The sequence below is a fragment of the Xiphophorus maculatus genome, chromosome 9 (assembly GCF_002775205.1).
Source record: "Xiphophorus maculatus strain JP 163 A chromosome 9, X_maculatus-5.0-male, whole genome shotgun sequence".
NCBI lineage: Eukaryota > Metazoa > Chordata > Actinopteri > Cyprinodontiformes > Poeciliidae > Xiphophorus > Xiphophorus maculatus.
Window position 1 is genome coordinate 4,162,299 of NC_036451.1, and position 20,926 is coordinate 4,183,224.

Consider the following 20,926-nt stretch of genomic DNA (forward strand, 5'->3'; position numbering starts at 1 on the left):
CAAGGGATTGTTAACAGAACTGAATGATTGATGCAATGTCCATGTGTACAGTCTCAAATCATTCTGAACAGGAACATCCACTGCACTGTTCCAACTTTCTGTAGCAAAAAACAGAGCAAGTACTCACATACCTGAACAAATAAAATGACTGGAAAAAATGTTTGACTTTCAGTTTCCTGGTTTACACATCTTCAACAAAAAGGCTTGTCTTTCTTTTTATATTTCCACTGTAAATCAAGTCTTGGAGGAAAAAGCTTTCCTTATAATTGACGGTTATAAAACATTTCTACGGAGGGCCTGTGGCGTTGGTGTGTAAAATAAAAGCCCCAAACAACTATCCACTGTTTACCCAAATAGAAACCGCAATGGCTTTCCTTCTTTGGGATTGCTCACTTACAAACAATAAAATGATGCAAGAATAAGAACACTTACTTTTCAAAACTCTCAGATTTCTCACAATGAATCTTCTTTTTCTTTTTTGAAACATGACATTTTTATGCTAAAATTGAGTTTTTTACGAAGGCCTTTATAAATCTAAGTGGATTTTGAAAGGAAATGCAGTCCAACAGGGCAGTGTTGGTGACTTATGCAGGCCGGCTTCGGTTAAAGGATGTTCGGACCAAGCAAAGTTATAATTTCATTGCAGGGACCTTACTAAATTGTGGTGGATCGTCTGCTCTCCCTTGTCATTTTCTCGTCTGTGTGTGGCTTTCTGCTTGCATAAATGTGTGTGTCCTACATTCTCGGTGACGCACAGACCTCTCTGCTGCCTAGACACTCCATTTTTGTGCATGTACGCACACGTGTGTGCTTCTTGTACTCGCATCCTTTTAACTGTATCTCATCTCGTTTACAAGTCAATCAAAACTCATGATCAAAATCTGAATTTATTAAACACCTAAATCTTACTATGTAGATTTATTGCTCACTGTTTTTTAACTTGAAAAAAATCTTTATTTTTACTATAGAGAAGATTTTTTTGTGGCTTTTTAAAGACCTACAAAAACGTCTGCAGACAGACCACAACACACATTTTACTTTTATGTCAATATTTTAGTAGGAAATTCCATATTCTAAGGATATAATCTGGTAAAACCACCTTAAAATGTGATATTGTTAACCAGCAGTAAGCAGACCAGCGCTTTTATATTTATTGTGTTCATCTGTGTCTGGAAAGTCCATTAAGATGAGCACAGTGAGGGGTAAAGGTTTTCTGACCTTGGCCTCTCAGTCACTTAACACTCCTCAGAGAAAGGGGACCTACTGACCCCTGACTCACACCAAACTTGCACACCCTTTTGATGTAATTAGAATAGTGTGTGTGATTTGTGTGATTTTGTGCATATGGATACCCATATGAACTTGTGTGTGCAGTTTTGATGCTATTTAGAGCAGCTTTGATCTTTGTGGATTCAATAGTAGTGAAATGCACCAGTCAGCAGAATCTGCCAATTTTTCCTCCATCAGCTCTGATTGGCAGATCAATCCTTGAAAAATATGCTTTATTTTGTTTCATCTATTTTTTTTATGCATCAAAACTGCAAAGTTCCCATTTTTCTGTCTACATATTTATTAATTAACAGCTTGTACTTTGATGCTCTGAGTACTCTGAGTTTTATTATAAAGAGTCTCATAATGCAGGATCAGGTGCATCTCAAGAAGTTAGAACATCATCACAAAGTTAATGTATTTCAGTAATTCATTTCAAAATGTGAAAATGATGATACAGATTCATCACATGCACCATGATATGTTTCAAGCAACTATTTCTGTTAATTTAGGTGGTTATAGTTCATGAAAATATCAAAATAGATTTCCCAAAATATTTTAATTTTATCTAAATCCACTCAAAATGGAAATTTAATTAATGTAGTTGCCATTTCTGGCCTCCACAATCATACGGAAGATTTCTGAGCTAACAGTTGTCCAGCAGACAGTCATTGACACTTTCCAGAAGAAACTGTGAGCCACAAAAGATTTAAGAAAGTTTCCACAAAACACTGTATCCAGTACAGCTAAACCCAACTTTATTAACACTCTGACTGATTTACATTGCTAAATATTTTTCCTTCAACTATGATTATTGTTTCTTATTGAAAATGGGACACTCCTCTTTGCCATCACCCTAATTGTTAGCTCTCTTGACAAAGTCTCTATAATATTCAAGGCAGAACTCCATCTGGGTCTCACCAAAACGTTAACATTACTTCCTGTCAAAAGTGTTGCTAAAAATAAAATATTAATTTCAAGCTAAATCTTCCTGGGGCATAAACAATGTTAGGTTGAACTGTATATGCACAGAAAGTTGAGTGGATTAAAATATAAGATTTATTTATATTTATTTGTTTCATTTGTAAGATTTTTAAGCTAAGTCCATTTAAATGTTTGTAGGATATTTGCTAGAGTTAGTGCCATCAATTCTTCAAGAACCACCAAACATAGACATATTCAGTTAATAAAATCTATAGGAAGAGCAAAAAGACATGGAGTTTTGGGTGTTTGATGTCAAATGTGACAATTGCGCAGCCACTGATTTGGCAAACAACATTGTCTTCTGCTGTTGCCTTTCTGTGGGGGGTAGGTGGGAGAACTGAATTTTGAGTTTTTTCACTAGCTGTGGTCTTAAGTATTAAGAAATAATTGTATAAAGTTGAATGGAATGGATCTATATAATATGAGTAACCATTTTTGAGTTGAATTATTTAAAATGTTTACCATTAACTGCTTTTTGCTAGTCTTTACAGTCCAGTTCATTTCAGCAGGATTATTCCACTGGTTATTCTAGCTATAGAGTCTAAAGCATGAGGATGTACTTTACATCCCCTCAGAAATGCGCCTCTATGCCCAGTGGCATCATGTCCTCCCCTGTACTATTTAATGTGGCTTTGCCTGGTATTAAAGTCCCCATATGGCATGACTTAAAGCTCATGACTAAGTGATCTCACACTGAGCGAGTAGCTCGCTAGGATGCATGTGGTTGGAGTGTGCATGGATGTATATATAGAACAGGAGAGGTGAGAGATCAGGCCACTTTGAGCAAGATGAAGGTGGTGGGGAGCGAGCTTAAAAGAAGTAAAAAGTTGGTGTAATGTGCAAAGAAAAATCCTGAAATGAAGCTGGATTTGAATACTTGTGAAACCATGATTGCTCTTTCTGCACATGTTTTAAATTACGCCCTGAAGTGACATTTCTCCGACATCAGCCAAATATTAATTCCTAATGTGGTTTACATATGTGCTGTGAACTGTGATTTGTATGCATGAGTGTTTTAAATCTCAGCCTTTGACAGTACTATGACTTATCGTTAGCCAACCAAAGGCAGCAACCAGAACCAGCCTCTCTTCTAACTGTGTCGTTTGGTCTAATAGTCAACTTTGGGCTGACCTCTAGAGTTGATGCTATGCACTGCAGCCTTATGGTTTCAACAGGCTGCTTTTCTTCCTGCTTCCATCCGCTTCTGCTGTTTGTTAAAGTGGCCCAGAAAGATGTGGTAATAGACTACAGATGACTTTAAAAGTGATCCTCCTCTCCTCTCTGTTTTGCTGTCAGGGTGGATCTGAATGAAGATGGATTCTGCCAGCCGTACAGAGGCATAGCCTGTGCTCGTTTCATCGGAAACCGCACAATCTATGTCGATTCCCTGCAGATGCAGGGGGAGATTGAGACTCAAATCACAGGTGGGAACAATGCACTTGTGCTGCAGTTTTAGTGCATTGAATTGTTTCTATTTATTCAGTTTTGTTTGCATATTTGCTTTGACTGAATTAATTACAAGTATATTTAACTTATCATTTATTATTATTAGTATTACTTTATTCAAAGATCCATTGATATTTAAAAGAATGACATGGTCAAAAACAGCATATTACACATACATTTTATAAACTACAAATTCAAGAAAATGCATTTCTCTATCTGTAAAGGTTTCCTTTACAGAAATATTAAAAACTTTGTGTTCCCTTTTGAGTAAGGAGACGTGAGTCAGCTAATTCCTCTCTAGACATTTATTAGGAACATCAGAGTGAGGAGTACAGGTTAAAAAAGGGCCAGCTTCAGGCTGGAAAAGGCAGAGTTCTAGCATTCAGATCTTAGTTATAGCTTAGACTGACATAAAACAAGATAAACATAGTGTGTTAGTTGCATAGTCATTTTTGCTCTATCTCTGATCCATGGCATGATCCATGGTATTACCTAACTGCTGTGTGTCCTACACAGATACTTCATTGATCCACTGCGGTTGGATCAATGAAGTATCCAACAGCGATACTTCATTGATCGCGGTTGACTGTCTAGACTCTAGCCAGAGTCTAGACTCTAGGACTCTAGACTCTGTTGCCTAGAGTCCTATGTGTAGAACTCTAGACAACAAAGTTCTACACATAGGACTTTGTTGTCTAGCCTCTGCTCAGAACAGTCATGTTCTCTGTGCCACTAACTGGAACAGAGGCAGGTAAGCTGGACATCTGTTGTAGTTCTGCCTGGTCTCATCCAGCTGGTTGTGTTTATCTAAACCACTGAGTCACACCTGATTTTCCATGTTTTCTTCTTCTATTAAAGTGGTGCTTAGAAAAGCACTCATACTCCTCTACAGGTATCCTCCCACCTCCTTCCCTGTTGAGTTATAATTTTTCTACTTTAACAATTTGAATATGAAATAGCAATATGATTCCTGTTTCTTTATATAGTCATGGAACATTATTTTTATGGCATATATCATGGAGAAACTGACACATTGTGCATTTTCCAGTGGTGATGTAGCTAGGTTAAGAGTTTAAACAGAAATTCACATGTGGTGTACCGCAGTGTGTAAGATAAATAAATCCACGGCGGTGCTTTTAGCACATATTGACTATGAAATACTGAAGTGGGCAGAGAATGGACAGACTACTGGGTTTCAGCTGTGAATAGCTTCATTAGAAACACAAACACTTCCAAATGCAACAGCTTCAAAGAGGATTGCTCTGCACTATGCCTATTAACTGCTAACCAGATGCCAACAATGTGGGTCGTTTAGCTGGTAATTATTGGAAAATAAATTTTCATGTATAAATACATGTGCTTTGGTTGCAACGTAAGTAAGTCACAGATTTATGGGATTGTTTGTAATCTGTATGCATTACTTTTTCAACAAATATAAATACTAATAGAAATCCTCTGTGTATTATTAAGAAAAGGACAAAATTTAAAAAAACTACAAAACAAAATGTATTTTTATCAAAGAAATTGTTAGCATATCTACTTAGCCGATATATGTATTAGGACCCCATGTGGGATTTGCTCAGGCTAAGTGACACCATGGGTCTATGCTGGGTATTAGCATAGAACCTGAAAGGGTTGACTAAAAACAAACCATTTTGGTAAAACCTACTGGGTCCCCATGTGTCTCAAATATATACTAATGACATCAGTTCATGCTGGCTAGTACATAGACCCCACTTTTTATTTGCAGTTGTCCTACGTTAATGTTTTATGAGCAATTAACTTTGTGAGAATTGGCCATGACGATCCAATTCCCAGCCAATTTTTCAGCTTGTTTTGTACACATATGACTCTGTTGGTTAGGTAACAGCTACAGACAGTTGCAAGAATATGAAAGAACTCCCAGTGTTCATTGCTACAAGATAACTTAAAGAATTCCTTATGATGTACTTCAGAGTTCAGTGAGAGTTCAGCTTTGTCTTCTCTGTTTATGGAGCACACATGGCCCAAAGAGCCACACTGTTATAAATGTCTGCGTTTCCGCTTTGGTTCTTTTGTTTTGCTTTTCTTGCGTGCAATATGTCCTCCGAAGGAAGTTGAGTTTGAATGTTATTGATGACATTCATACAGCTGTCAGCTTCACCACCTGAACAGTTCATGGACAAACCGTCGTCTGAACCCAGACTTTAATCCGGAACATCAAGGACATGTGATGCAGCGGATTTATATAGCCACTGTATCATAATAAGCTGACAGTAGAGCTGTAAATCATATATGTTTCAACTTTGGAATACATATTCAGCATGCTGTCACCTTTATTAATCTTTATAATCACTTTTATTCAAACAGCATGTGCAGCAGGAATGTTTGGATTGTGACCAACTTCACTTATCAACTTTTTATTCTCTTGTCGTCTTCTCTACTCAAGACAAAGCAATTGCACTGGTCATGGCAACGACAGAAAAAGCAAATGCTTGTAATAACTGCAGAGCCATGAGTTACACATTGAAAAAAATGCATCTGTGGTCATCAGTTTTTGTTTTTTTTTAATTATTGTATTATAGACAGCAGAAGAAGTCAGTAAAAAGGATGGGATGGGTTCCATAAGGAACACTGTTGTAAACTTTTGACAATCTTTAAAATATCATATGGGCTACCATACTTCATTTTAAAAATAGATTTAAATGTCTTAATTTTCTTTTTTTTTCATACTAACATTTCAAACTTTTTCCTTTCTTGTTTCCAGCTGCCTTCACCATGATTGGAACTTCCAACCACTTGTCCGATCGTTGCTCCCAGTTTGCCATCCCCTCCCTTTGCCACTTTGCCTTCCCAACATGCGACCGCACATCAGGCATTGACAAACCTCGGGACCTTTGTAAGGACGAATGTGAGATCCTGGAGAATGATTTATGCAAGACGGAGTACATCATCGCTCGCTCCAACCCCATCATACTGAAAAGCCTCAAACTGCCGAATTGTGACGAGCTAGCTGCCTTCGACAGCCCAAAGGCAGCCAACTGTTTAAGAATTGGAATTCCCATGGCTGAACCCATTAACAAGAGTAAGGCCGCTCTATTGGTTTGCTTCATTGTTGACCACAGGAATCAGTGCATCTGTAGCATTCTTTGTTATTCTATCTCAAGTGCAAAATTTTATATCTGGTTATAAATATTGCCACTAATTAAATTAATTAAAATGTTAGTTGCAATAACCCTAAAGCGCTAATCATAAACATTAATTCTGCTAATGCTGAAGTACTACATCTTAATGGTATTAAGCAGACGCTAATACGCTAAATTCAATTAAATTTTGATCTTTGCTTGAAAGGCTGCAACACTCGAGCACCAATTTAGTCCAGTATCATTTAATTTAAGTTCTATAATGTTGTTCAGTCTTCATCCCCTTCAAAATATGAACATGAATGTCTTATTACTTGAAGAACTCTTAAGTGGATAATCAAAACTTAAACACAGATGTTGAATTTCATTCAAATTAAAGTTTACAAAACAGCCAAGCAAATTAGCGTTTTATAGTTTATCCAAAAAATGTAATTTAGGGGACGCTAAAAGTGCTAAATGTTTCAACGTTATCTAAATGAAAAGATTAGCTCTATTATTAGTGGACTAACATAAGTGAGCCCACCTCTGTAATTCAGTAATTATTTACATACAAATTTCCCAGTATTGTACAATATTGTCTCCAAAATAGACTTTTTGATAAGTGATGAGCATTGTGATCTCTTTACCTGTTCTCTATCCTGCATTGATGATTTTTCTAGTAAATAACTTCACTATATCTGTCACAAATACGAGTGCACATATTCATTTGACATATTCTTTTTTTTTTTATAAAGAAAATAATCTTTTTTTCTGTTTAGAGCAATAGAAGTCAGTGATATTTTCCAGGATGTACAAATGCTACGTGTTTGTGCATATGTGGAAGGCCTAGTTGTGAGAGTCCAAAAAGCTCTTTTTTGGTCAGATTTAGTTTTCCACTTTAAAAAAAAAAAAAAGAAAGGCAGAGTTTCTTTAATTTGCTTTTTTGTTTTAAAATGCTTGGCTCTAAATTGGGATGTTATTTAGACTACTTATTTGTGAAATGAACAGTTATCGGGACAGGGAGTAATTACCTCACCTTTATGCTTCCCAGGTCACAAGTGTTACAACAACACTGGGGCAGATTACAGAGGGACAGTGAGCGTGACCAAATCGGGCCGTCAGTGTCAGCCATGGAACTCGCAGTATCCTCATAGCCACACCTTTCTGGCTGTCCGTTACACAGAGCTGAACGGGGGCCACTCTTACTGCCGCAACCCGGGGGAAACCCATGAAGCCCCCTGGTGCTTCACGCTGGATGAAGGTGTCCGCATGGAGCTCTGCGACATTCCAATCTGTGGTGAGGAACTGGAATATGAAAGCACATGTTTCTAATTTTATAGTTGTATATCATCCTAGCTTTTTATGTTGCTTCTTCACACTATTTGTTTTTGTTGTGCATGGGGCACAAGTCGGATCTCTTCTCGCTGATGCAGTTTACCAATACTTGGCTCTATTTAAACAGCATTTCTTTTACTGGGAACCTGGAAGAGTTTACGTAGAAAACAAGTCATACTTGGAAGGAGAAAGGTGGAAGCGATGGATCACCCTACACAATGACACACTGTATGAAATACATACTTATTTAAAGCCAAAACAAGCAACTACAGTGCACTTTAGCACAATTCCTAAACCAAAGTGAAAAAAAAAACATTTCAAATCAGTTTCACAGAGAAAAACATTTTAATTGCTTAAAATAAACAAGCTCCTCATTTCCTTTTTGTCTTCTTCTTTGACATCTCTGAAACATGCCCTTTCTTTATGGCTGTAATATATTTGCTCATTTGTAGAATTACTTACTCCATAAACATTTTGCAAGTGAACTCAGGGTTTCTCGAAAACTTTGAAAAATTATGAAATCATAGTCAATTAAAAGTTATTAATTGTTCCTGTGATTGACTGGTGGACCTTTCCACTCTCTCATCCAGAGAATTCTGGAGATAAAACCACGCAAGGATAAATGAATAAAGACAATGGATCAGTGGATATAAATGTTTGAAATGTTTTTTCATATTGACTTTGGTTAATACTACACACAAGTAAATTTTATGACGTTTAGTTGATTTTATGAAGCATTAACAAACGTCTAGACTTTATGGGAAAGAAAAATAAAGCAACTACAATTAATTCCAATAGTAGCTTCATTGGCTTCTTCCAGACAAGACATACAACTAAGCACATAAACACTATGTTAGGGTTACTTCCTAAGAGAAAGAATATTAAGAAATAACATGGAATGATTTGCAGTAAGTGCTTTATCAATGGCTTCATTCAAAAAAGATATAGAAAACACAAAAGAACTGAGCCAGGAGTCCTTTTGGGAAAGGAAAACAATCAACTGTCTACGCAAGGATATTGTCAACTATAACTTCATTAATGGGTTTGTCCAAGGAACAGACTTATTTGAAAATGGAGGTAATGAGCAATGGATACTTTCTATAGGAAAAAGAGAGAGCAAGAAGGCAGCAGTAATGGAACAGGGATACTTCCAAGATCAAGGAAGTAAACAAGAATAATGACATCAACTGATGTATCAGGGCTCTGCCTACAAACAGATACATGAGAATGGTTAAACATTGGAGCAATGAGCGAGTAGTACTATCTATGGAAAGAAAAATAAAGAAAGTATATGGTTAATGGCAGTAACACTTCCTTCAAATGATTTATTAAAAAGACATGCAGCAGATGTTCTGGAAAAATGTGCTGTGTTTGCAAAGTTCATGACAACAATAGCTTCACCAACTGTTCCAGAAGTACTGGGTGTACTTCTAAAAGAAAAGATTGACAGAATTACCATTATAAATAACTTTGGCATAGAGCATAGTTATGCCATAGACACTTTTTTTGTTCTTTTTCAGACCATAAAGACATGTCAGGTGGCAGCATTGATATCCTCAAGATTTTAGTTCCCAGTGTGTCGATCCCGTTGGCCATAGTTTTGCTTTTCTTCTTCATCTGCGTGTGCCGCAACAACCAGAAGTCTTCCAGGCCCCCAGCTGCTCGTCCACCGAAACCAGTCCGAGGTCAAAACGTTGAGATGTCTATGCTCACAACTGCCTACAAACCAAAGGTATTACACATCCCAACACATGACATGGCGACTGAGTAAATGCTCTTTCTCTGCTATAATTTATTTATTTGGAGTTGGGGAAAAAAACATCTAATAAAATTATATTATATTCAAACATGATTGGATTTAAGATTTTCCTGTTGTTTTGGGGTGCTCTTTGGGGTGTAACCTTTGCTATGGTTGGAGTGTATTTACATTATTTGTGCCTAAAAATGACATTTTAAAGTACATTACCTTCAGAAAAACACTTGCACCTCTGAACACCTCTGATGGAGTGCCCTGCAGATTTCCACTGTCACATCTTAGACAACTCATAAGACCCCAGTCTGAGTAACACATGTTAATTTAATAAAGTACTTTAACCTGCACTGCATTTTTTGGACCCAATTGCAACTTCTCTTAAAGAAAGCCCCTTTGCTCTTTATCTATAAGAGCAGTCTAGAGAAGTCAAAACACCAGTGCAGCACCCTGTGTGTTGGCTGGGACGCCTCGCAGCATGCCGGGGTTACAAGGTTCAGTGTGTGGAAATGACCTGCATGAGGCAAATCTTCAGATCTCTGTCATCAGATCTCAGCAGGTCCAGGAATGTCCAGCTGTAGCTCCTTTCCTCTGTTTATTTTTCTCCCACTGTCTGTTTTTCCACAGCTCCCCTTCACTCTCCTGCTTTCACTTATCCCATCTTCTTCTTGTTCTTCTTCTGACGTCCTCTCCTTCCATCTTAGTCTCTCTGACTCACAGAGACTCTGTCGTGCAGATCATCGAATTTGCACTAAAATTATGTAGTTCACATCAGGACCTTTCCTTGAAGGTCACCATTCTCAGCCATTCTATGGATGTTTATCATTTTCTTAGCATTTTTTACCAGTTGAAGAGGAGAGTATGTGATGATCTATACAGTAATTTGTCAAAATGAAAGTACTAAGATAAGCAGAGTATTAGAATGTTGCTTGTTTATTTAAGGGATTTTGGCAAGAACAAATGTTCTTGCCAATGTTTAAAGGTTCAAATATCCTCATACAGTGTCTTGTAAAACAATTCATTCATTCATTAAATCCAATATGTTTTATTGGAATTTTATGTAATAGACCAACAGAAAGTAGTGCATATTTGTTAACCAGTGGTTAACTGGTTTTTTTGGAGTAGCTGCTGAGATCCACAACTCAGGTGGATAAATCAGAGGACTGAATTATTATTATAATTGCACTCTAAGCTAGCAAGGAGAAACACGTATTTGAAAGAGTCATAAGAAGTTCCGTATGTGTGGAATTAAACTTTTTGGCCTACATCCAGAAAAATTAACACTGTTCACGATCTTGAACACAATGTCCCCACGGATACATACAGTAGTGACAGCGTCAAGCTGTGGAGATGTTTTCCCACAGCAGTGATGGGAAAATTAGTAAGAAACGATGGGGAGATGGATGAAGGCAATCATGGAAGAAAACCTGTCAGAGGCTGCTAACGACTGGGCAAGAGCTTCACCTTCCACCCAGAAAATTATTCTAAATGTACAGTTGAAACTACAATGGAATGATTTTGACTGGAAACAGATTAAACGCTACTGTTCTCATCTTAAAACCCACCTGTGTGGTCAGACTGAGTTTTAGCTATGTGTAACTTGAGCAAGCCCAAAAGACCTTCAGTTGTAATTGAGAGCTGAATACAAATGCATACCACACTGTGGTACATTTCGGATTTTTATTACTGAACAGATATGAAGACCATGAATATTTTTTTCTTTCCCCTTCACATTTACACTCTGGTTTGTTTGTGAGAAGGGTGAAATATTTCAGGGTTATGAATGCTTTTGCAGGGGAATTTCCAAGTATTATTTCCAATTAAACCAATTTTCTTTTATTTAAGTATTTATTTGAAACTGCAACTGTGCTGCCCATCAGGCTTTTTTTTCAGGGCCATGGAGGGGCCATACCTTCTAATGATTCCTTTAGAGACACATGTTTTACACACACACACAAACCTGTGGTGGTGTGAAGAGGATCTGAGGCTTTGGGTGTGGGAGTAAAGAAGGGTTGAAACAAACCCATAACTGAAAACATCTGCTTTTCTCCTAATATTCAGCACATAATCACACCCCCCTCAGAGCTCACGCTGACCTGTGTGTGTGTGTGTGGGCGTGTTGGGGTGTGTGTGTCGTGCTTACAGAGGAATTTCATTATTCAACTCAGAGTTCCTGGAATCAGAAAATCTCTGCCAACCTTCGCTCACTTTTCATCTTTTCCCAGATCTAACCTTACACACCCCAAAGGAGCTCCGTCTCACACACACACAATTTACCCTCACTGCATTTCATTAATGTCCATACTAACACACATGTAGAAATAAGAATAACATAAACCTGCTATTGCTGAGTTTTATAGGTTGTTCCACATTTTTTCAAACAATTACTGTAGTTTATCTCATCTTATGTGAATTCTGTGACACAAATATGACTTAGTTGTTACATTATTCATTGACCATTCATGGGGAATCTTTTGGTTATAGACATGACTCTGGTCAAAGTGCATAATGATGGCTGTTTTCAAAACAACACATTGATTAATTAAACGTATTACCAAAAGGAAATGAGACGCTAGTCATTGTTTCCGTGTTTTTGTATTGTGCTTATAAATAGCAATAGTAATGTGTATTAAAATAAGAATGTGGCACACAAAGCCCTCCTGCACAATTAACCTAACAGTGTTTTCTGTTATTTCTGCTGTGAATTTTTAAAGTAAACTGACTTGGGAGTTAAGTTTCCCCAAATGCTGCTTAAGCTGATAGCCAAATCAGATTTTTCATCACAGGAAATGTGGCTGGATTTCAAAAATTTCCCTCGCCGCTTTCACAAAACTGTCAGAGGGATTATTGGGTGGTGATGTAATGGACTGGAGCAATTATAAATTCTCTGGGAGATTTATTTTCCTCCTCTTAATTTTACACCTCCGGCTTTGGTGTACTGGGCTGTCAGAAGCCAAAAATAATGACCTGGTTTTTTTGCCACCTTTCCACAACTCGTTGATTTTAAGTTTCACTTGTCTTCACAGAGTAAAGCCAAAGAGCTTCCCCTGTCAGCAGTGCGTTTCATGGAGGAGCTTGGGGAATGCACTTTGGGGAAGATCTACAAGGGTCATCTGTACCTGCCAGGCATGGACCAGGCACAGCTTGTGGCCATTAAGACTCTGAAAGATATTTCCACTGCCCAGCAGTGGACAGACTTCCAACAGGTAAATAACGGTCCTCAGAGATTTTTCACTTTAGCGTCCATGTTATCCTTTCTAGTTAACTTAATCAATGAAAGTGGTTTCAATTTTATTTATATATCTATTTTGCAATACCTCTATTAATTTCTATTTATAAATTAAAGAAATACTTCATACTGCTTAAAATCACTAATGAAAAGATTTGAAAAAGTTTTCAAACTAAACAATTAAGGTTGACTGGGTGATGAGCCTGGTTTTAAAGAAAACATGTTCCGGCAAGCTGTGGTATATCTCAATTTGAAACAAATGACCAACTATTAGGTACAAATTTCCTGACACAGATTAAAATAAAATAACAAATCAGTCAATTTTATTACTCATCTGTTTTCTGTTGCAGGAGGCCACCGTGCTGACGGAGCTTCAGCACCCAAACGTGGTCTGTCTTATCGGTGTGGTTACCCAGGAGCAGCCGGCCTGCATGCTGTTCGAGTTTCTGCCACAAGGGGACCTCCACGAGTTTCTGATCATGCGTTCACCCCACTCTGACGTCGGCTGCAGCAGTGATGAGGATGGCACTGTAAAATCCAGTCTGGATCATGGAGACTTTCTGCATATGGCCATTCAGGTGGATTTAAATGACACATTAAATATGCGTGTTTTTTATTATTGCATGCCCATAGTCATTCTTAAACAAATGGCAAACACAGTATGATACAGGTAATTAAAAACTTGATAAAAACTTTTCCTTGGTTTTGAATGTCATTGTTATATGAATTTAAAAATGTTGTTTTTCAACTTTTACCACAGTTTGTTTTTTCTACCTTTCACATTTCACATGTTAAAGGCACTTAAAATGAATATGTGGCAAATAAATGGATAACTAACTAATTTTTACTTTAATTAGGTTTCTGCAGGGATGGAATATCTAGCGAGTCACTTCTACATCCATAAAGACCTCGCAGCCAGGAACATTTTAGTCGGTGAGCAGCTCCATGTGAAGATTTCTGACCTGGGTCTCTCCAGAGAGATCTACTCCTCCGACTACTACTGCATCCGGCCTAAGACTCTGCTGCCCATCCGCTGGATGCCCCCTGAGGCCATCGCCTACGGGAAATTCACCACGGACTCGGACATCTGGTCGTTTGGGGTGGTGCTGTGGGAGCTCTTCAGCTACGGCCTGCAGCCCTACTACGGCTTCTCCAACCAGGAAGTGATGGAGATGGTGAGAAAGAGGCAGCTGCTGCCCTGCCCTGAGGATTGCCCACCAAGGTGTGTTGCTGCACAATTTATTATGATGAGATTATGAAGCCCTAACTGTTCATTTGGCTCTTGCATAGTTTGGAATAGTCTGGAAAAGAATTTACCCACTCAGGATATGAATGGAAAAGGCTTTGGAATTACAGAATTTATTCTCAGATGTTGTATCCATCCCTCTGTTTGTTCATCAATCGTATGTACAGATGATATAAATATAAACACATTTGTTTTTCTAAAAGAAAACAGGTTAAAACGGTTCACTGCATTAGGACTGAAAATTTTCAGATACATTGAGTAAAATCTGCACTCAAGAAGGTTTACAACTATCAGGATTGGTTTTTAAAAATAATTTTAACTGGATAAATGTCTTTCAATGCAGAATATAATCATCTGTGACACCTTAAAAAGCATTTTCTCTCTGTGTTTCTTGATGTTTATAATTCTGTTTGTTCACTATTGTTCCCCAACAATCCTCTAAGTCAAAACTGCTGGATTTATACTGCGATAAATGTATACACCAATAAGATGGTATCTGCAGGTTTTTATTTATTGTCACTCTAAAGGGGAGTCAAATACATGTGCGTTTTTATAAAAATCAATGTAATGTTTTTCTCCCATGTCACAATTGGGTTTGTGATGTAACAAACCCATAAAAAATACTATGTGGTTGTAAAATGAAAAGGTGAAAAGGTTCTCCGGCAGTGAACACTGATGCAAACCTTTTCCAATTATGTGTAAAGACAATATTTAGGATGTCTTTTTCTTTTTTGCACCATAAAAACATCTGTTTAAGTTTTAATTCTGACTGTAGTTACTGGGAATAACTACCTATTTCTCTCATTATTCAGGTTTTATGGCTTGATGACGGAATGCTGGCAGGAAGGACCCACACGGCGACCGCGCTTCAAAGACATCCACAGCCGCCTGCGAGCATGGGAGGGGCTGTCTTCCCATGCCAGCTCCAGCACACCCTCTGGTGGAGGAGGCAATGCCACCACCCAGACAACCTCGCTCAGCGCCAGTCCCGTCAGCAACCTCAGCAACCCCCGTTTTGCCACAGCCGCTGGGTACCTCTACCCCGCCCAGGCCATCCCTGCGCCGGGACAGATGGCTCCAATTCCGGCCTGGACGCCGATGGCTGTGCCCCAAACCCATCAGCGCTTCATCCCCGTCAATGGATACCCCATCCCACCAGGGTACGCAGCCTTTCCAGCTCACTTTGCAGCTCCGGCTCCACCCACTAGAGTAATCCAGCACCACCTGCCGCCTCCTAAGAGCCGCTCGCCTAGCAGTGCCAGCGGGTCCACCAGCACGGGTCACGTCAGTGGGGTGCCTTCCACCACGGGCTCCAACCACGAGGCCAACATGCCGCTGCTGTCTCACTGCGTCATGCCGGGAAACGGCGGAGGGCAGGGCCAGGTTTACGGACAAGTTTCCCAAAAAGGGGTGACGCAGATTGACCACGGTTCGCAAACTGCAGCTCTACTCACTCCGGACTCTGACGTGCTGATGTACAATGACTCGGTCATCACCGCAGACCTGTAAACAGGCGAAGGTATGTTCACTCTCTTCCTGCTCGAGGACCCATACATGAGAAGCTCTGCCTCTCAGCCAGGGAGCGGGAGTCACAGTTCATCTTTGGTCAAAGTGAGACCAGGCAGATGCAGACTTGTACACACTGCTGGTTGTGCAGAAACAAAAAAAAACTTTGCTGCAACTGCATAAGTATTGCAAACAGATGTCTGACTTTCCTTACTGTTTAAAGTGTACTTACTATCATGGCTTAACAATGTTACTATGGTAATCTCTGTAAATACAGTACATAAAAGTGTTGTGTGAATGATGAAAATACGTATAAATATATATTCAAAAGAACTTTTTAAGACGAGCAGTGTGATGGTAAAAAAGAAAAAGTAGCAAGTCCACCCTACATCCATTTAAACAGATTTTATTTGACCCTGGCAGTGAGGGTCTGTCTCTCTTAATAGACTGTTTCATACAGAGACATAAACATTCATGAGACTTCCTTTGGGTGCCTTGCAGCTACGCTCCTGAATACACATACCGACTCAAGAAATAAAATGGTTAGTCAAGCAAGACCAACTGTTGGCTTTCAGTGAGAAGATCAACATGCTGGTTTCCTACTCCACCCTTTGGATTCAGGACTCAAGCGTGTCTGGTTCTGTGCCTTCCTGAGAGCTAGCAGTTCTGCCGTGAAATTTAGATGGCATCCACTGGGATGGAGCTCATGTTTTATTGTCAGGGCTGTTCATCAAAATCACAGAGAGGGCATCCCAATTAATAACATATCCTAGAAAATGACAGCTGAATGTTTGCTTTTGTTTTAGTTTGTTTATCTGCATTTTCGATTTTCACAGGAGCTTGTCTTCAATCTCCTATGAAAGTATAAAAGTTGTCTCATGTTGGATGTTTTCTGTTAACTTACCTAATTATCGAGATTTTTTTCAGTTTTATCAAAATAGACATTTCTTTGACCACCTTAAATAACTTTGAAAACTAAACTATCCCTTTAAACTCTAATTCCAACACAAACATTTAGATATTCTTTTGACTGAACATGTTTTGATGCCTTACTTAAAAAAAATTAATAAAAAAAAGTCATTGCTTTCCAGACTTGTATTTGTGCTTCTTCACTATTATTGTTTATGTTTTGAGAAAGGATTTGTCATCCAGGATTGCAATGTTGGAAGTTGAATTGTAAAACACAAAGTGCCTCTACCAGATAATGTCACTAAGTAACATTTGGGGTCTGCTATTTATGTGCGAGAAACAATACTATTAGATGTCATTGTGTGTTTGAGAGGTGTTTTCTGGCTCTGAAAGATTTTGTTTTCATTGATTACATTCATGCACCACATTCTGTTGATCTAACATTTAGTGTTTTGGCATGCAGGGTAACAAGTAAGTGACCCAGGAAGCGCTGTGGTGGAAAAACAAATCATTTCAAATGTGTCAAGGTTTCTTCACATCTATATTTATTTTCAATGTATTGAAAAATGGCTTAGATTCTCTCTGATATTTTTTTCCAAAATGAAGAAATGTGTTGTGTAAATGCTGACCTCTGTCCTCTCTTTGTGTTGGGTGGTGATGTCAATTAATTACTAGATATGAAGCCTTTGGTGTATTTTTTAAGGGGATACCTTGAGAAGCAGTTTATCAATGATTTTACCGTCAAAAATCTTCCCCTTTTTTGTATTCGACAATCCTCAACATGTGTATTTTCAGACAGATGCTTTCAGCTGTGTGTTCGCCCAAATGTGTGTCAGACTATCAGTCAGCTGCGTTTGAGAGTTTTAAGTGCAGCACAGAATTTTTACTAACAAAATAACTTTTGTATTTACTTTGAGGTTTATTCGATCCATTCAGCATCCTCTTACTGTGAAAAAGGGCTACTGCTTTAACAATTTCTACATTATGAATTTCAATAAGAAAAAATGAGTTAACTGTCCATGAAAGCATTTTCCACATTTTGAGGTTTTAAGAACATTTTTAATGTTTTGAAGTACAATTTTATCTCTGTCTAAGAAGTCTGTCTTCTTTTTGTTTTTGTTTTGTTTCTAAAGTAGACGGAGCTACCTAAACCCAAGTTTGTTCACTTCCACCACGTAACGGATGTGTGAGTGCAAAAACCACTTGTACACAAGACTGTGAATCTTTATCAAGTGTATTTTTGTTTTGTTTCATTGGCAAATCCATCATAAATCTGACTTTTTTTGTCATTTACTTTCAAGAACCAACACAGATTTATACTCAAATAAGGTTTACTCGCATATTGACCAAGTTAAGCCTTGTCTTTGTAATTTGTCTGAATATTTTTGCACAGGTGTTTTTGTATTGCAAAAATCATTATTATTAAATGATGTTGGCTAAAGTTCTGATCGAGTTCTTTTGAGTTTTGTGGACTTTGTAAGTGTAATATGAATACAGATCCACAAGGTGTCAGCAAATTTCCATGTTCATGAATTTTCCTGTTTTTGCTGCGGTGGCCATTGTTGGACAGGGGGTGGAGGTGTTTAGCTGTTTAAAAATGTTGGCCTCTGAGCAGCTGGAAATGATATTAGAGTAGAAAGAACGTAACCACATTGTGGGAAAAATCTAGTGTAGTGTTCTGGTGTGCTTACTCATGCGTGATTTTATTTTTTTAATTTTTTCTGTTTAAACTCAGGCAGAAATGCTTTTTATTTGACGTGTAAACAAAGATCATACGCATTTATAGGTATCTGTTGCAGTTTTAGAATAGAAAATGCTTCACTTCAAGTTCTTTATTATGATTGATCTTACACTCTACAGAACAATACTGAAATGTATATCGTCTAGTTCTTGACATTTTTGGCCTCATGTTAGTATATCACAACTTCCAATTTCCATTCTTTTATTTATAACAAAAAAACTGTACAGAAAGAGTATTTAAAAAAAAAAACAATCCAAAGAACATTTATAAAATTAACCGATAAGTTACATAAGTGTATGTACTTTTTTTTACCATCCAAATTTTTTGGTTTAATATGCTTCGGTCATCCCTTCCCCACTTTCTCAAATGTATTCAGTTCAAATCTACAGAAAGTGGTTGGCTTTTCCATAGAATAAACATCATGCACCACATCGATCCAGATCTCCTTATTTAGTGTTTTTGCTTCGAACAATTTCCTTGATATTCTCTTTTTTCCTGCTTCATTGGAAGTTCTGGTATCTTAAACAAGAAACAAATGCATTCCCGACTTCTAAGAGTATAGTCCTTAAACAGAATGAAATTTCCCTAAATTTGTCTCTTCTACCTCAGCATACACGTGCCAAGCTCCCTGTGTCATCTGAGTGATGAATGTTGAATGGGTGTGTCCCTCTACAAATGTAAATAGTTAGAGCAGACACTCCTTTCTCAGTGGTGACACGCGAGCCTTGAGGGCGCAATCTGCTGTAGAACCCCCATTAGGCCCATTGAAGATAATCTTTAATGTGCTTTATGCAGCAGGAGGATCAACATGCTGAAATATTTCCATAGAGAAAGGATTTATGGGAATAACAGAGTATTAAAGAGAGAGATCCACGTCTAGCAAAATAATTCATAACCCCTTGAACTCATTCACCCCATTACTCTGACACCACAAAATATAATCCAGAGCATCTCATTGTCGTTAAAATGTACTTAAATGGTAAGTTGCGTCCAATTGTGTGTGATTTAATCTTAATATACATCCAGCTGTCCTGTAAAGATCTCAGACTTCAATAAACATCATCATGGAGACCAAGGAACTCAGCAGACAGGTCAGGAGTGACGTTGTGGAAGTATGTAAAGTAAACCTAAGATCTCAAATAATGTCCCAAATTTTGATCATCTCAAGGAGCGGTGTTCAGTCTACAGTGCGAAAGTAGAAAGCGTGTGGCACAACTGCAAAACGTTCACCTAAACTGGCAGCAAGAGAGTATTAGAGAAGCTGCCATATGGCCCATAACTCTGGAGAGGCTGCTGAGATCCAGAACTCAGCTGGACACAGCAACTATTTGTAGAGTCCTCTATAATTCTGGCATTTATGAGAAAGGGGCAAGAGGAAAGCCATAGTTGAAATAAAGGAAGATTAATGGAGATGAAAACCAGTTACGGGCTGCAGTGGAGAATGAGGTAGAGATTTTTCTTCACGCAGGCCAACAATCTAAATCTAGAAGCAGAGCTGCATTGGAATAGTTTAGATCAAAGCAAAGGTATGTGTCAGAGTAACCCAGTCAAAGTCCACACTTAAATTCAACTGAGAATTGGATTTTGGTGTGGACTTCAGTAAACAGCCTTAAAGAAAAGATCTCCTTCCAGTCTTACTGGTCTTGATCAATTTTTCTGAGAAGAATCAGCAAAATGTCAGTGTCTAAATGTGGAGGAGATACATCTGACATACTCCCAAATTTTTTTAACTTTAACTGCTGCAGAAGGTGTTTCCACAAAGTATCAACGCAGGTGGAATAATGCTGTGTTCAGCTCGTCTGGGAAGAATGAGGAATGCTGCCACAACAGAAATGGGAGTCAGAAAACCATGGAGTTTGCTAACTGTTACCATTATTAATGTAATGTTAGTAAAAACAAGTTGATCATGTTTTTCTCTTGATGTTGCTAGTTAAAGTACAATAGGAACTAATTCAAAACTGTGTTTCATTGTATCCATGTGAATATATATATATATATATATATATATATATATTTTTTTTTGCAATGTTTACATTTTTCTGTGTTTCCAATTTAGGTTCTGCCTCCCCTGCAGTACATTCAGTTAACTAGACTCACCTGTTGCTTGTTCTGCTGACCATTCCTCCCAACTTCAACACTTTTTTTCTTGTTACTTGTCATTGCTGGAATCTTCTGTTTTTTCCATTATATTTCCAGTTGCTTCCTGGTTCTGTCTCAAGATTTGGATTTCCTGCTGCCTCCTTCCTTTTGTGTGGTAACTTTTGTACTTTTTTTTATGTTACTGAACTTCACCTTTTACATAATTCTGCCTGGCCCATCCCTGGTGTTCAGTCAAGTCCCAATGACAACACATGGCACTATCAACTAAATCCCCAATTAAGTACACCTATAAACCTATATGAAGACCTTT

At 38.1% G+C, this 20,926-nt stretch overlaps 1 protein-coding gene across 1 annotated transcript in view; it reads left to right on the forward strand.

Annotated features, from left to right (window-relative positions):
• The window catches only part of ror1 (receptor tyrosine kinase like orphan receptor 1), a 144,194-nt gene extending 125,988 nt beyond the window's left edge, over nucleotides 1–18,206 (forward strand). The window contains exons 5-12 of the mRNA XM_014470559.2: nucleotides 3,550–3,677; nucleotides 6,446–6,763; nucleotides 7,852–8,097; nucleotides 9,656–9,867; nucleotides 12,912–13,091; nucleotides 13,465–13,692; nucleotides 13,972–14,336; nucleotides 15,173–18,206. Coding sequence (XP_014326045.1) covers nucleotides 3,550–3,677; nucleotides 6,446–6,763; nucleotides 7,852–8,097; nucleotides 9,656–9,867; nucleotides 12,912–13,091; nucleotides 13,465–13,692; nucleotides 13,972–14,336; nucleotides 15,173–15,869 — 2,374 coding nt within the window. The 3' untranslated portion in view covers nucleotides 15,870–18,206. The remainder of the gene's footprint in view (nucleotides 1–3,549; nucleotides 3,678–6,445; nucleotides 6,764–7,851; nucleotides 8,098–9,655; nucleotides 9,868–12,911; nucleotides 13,092–13,464; nucleotides 13,693–13,971; nucleotides 14,337–15,172) is intronic.
• The last annotated feature ends 2,720 nt before the right edge of the window (nucleotides 18,207–20,926 follow it).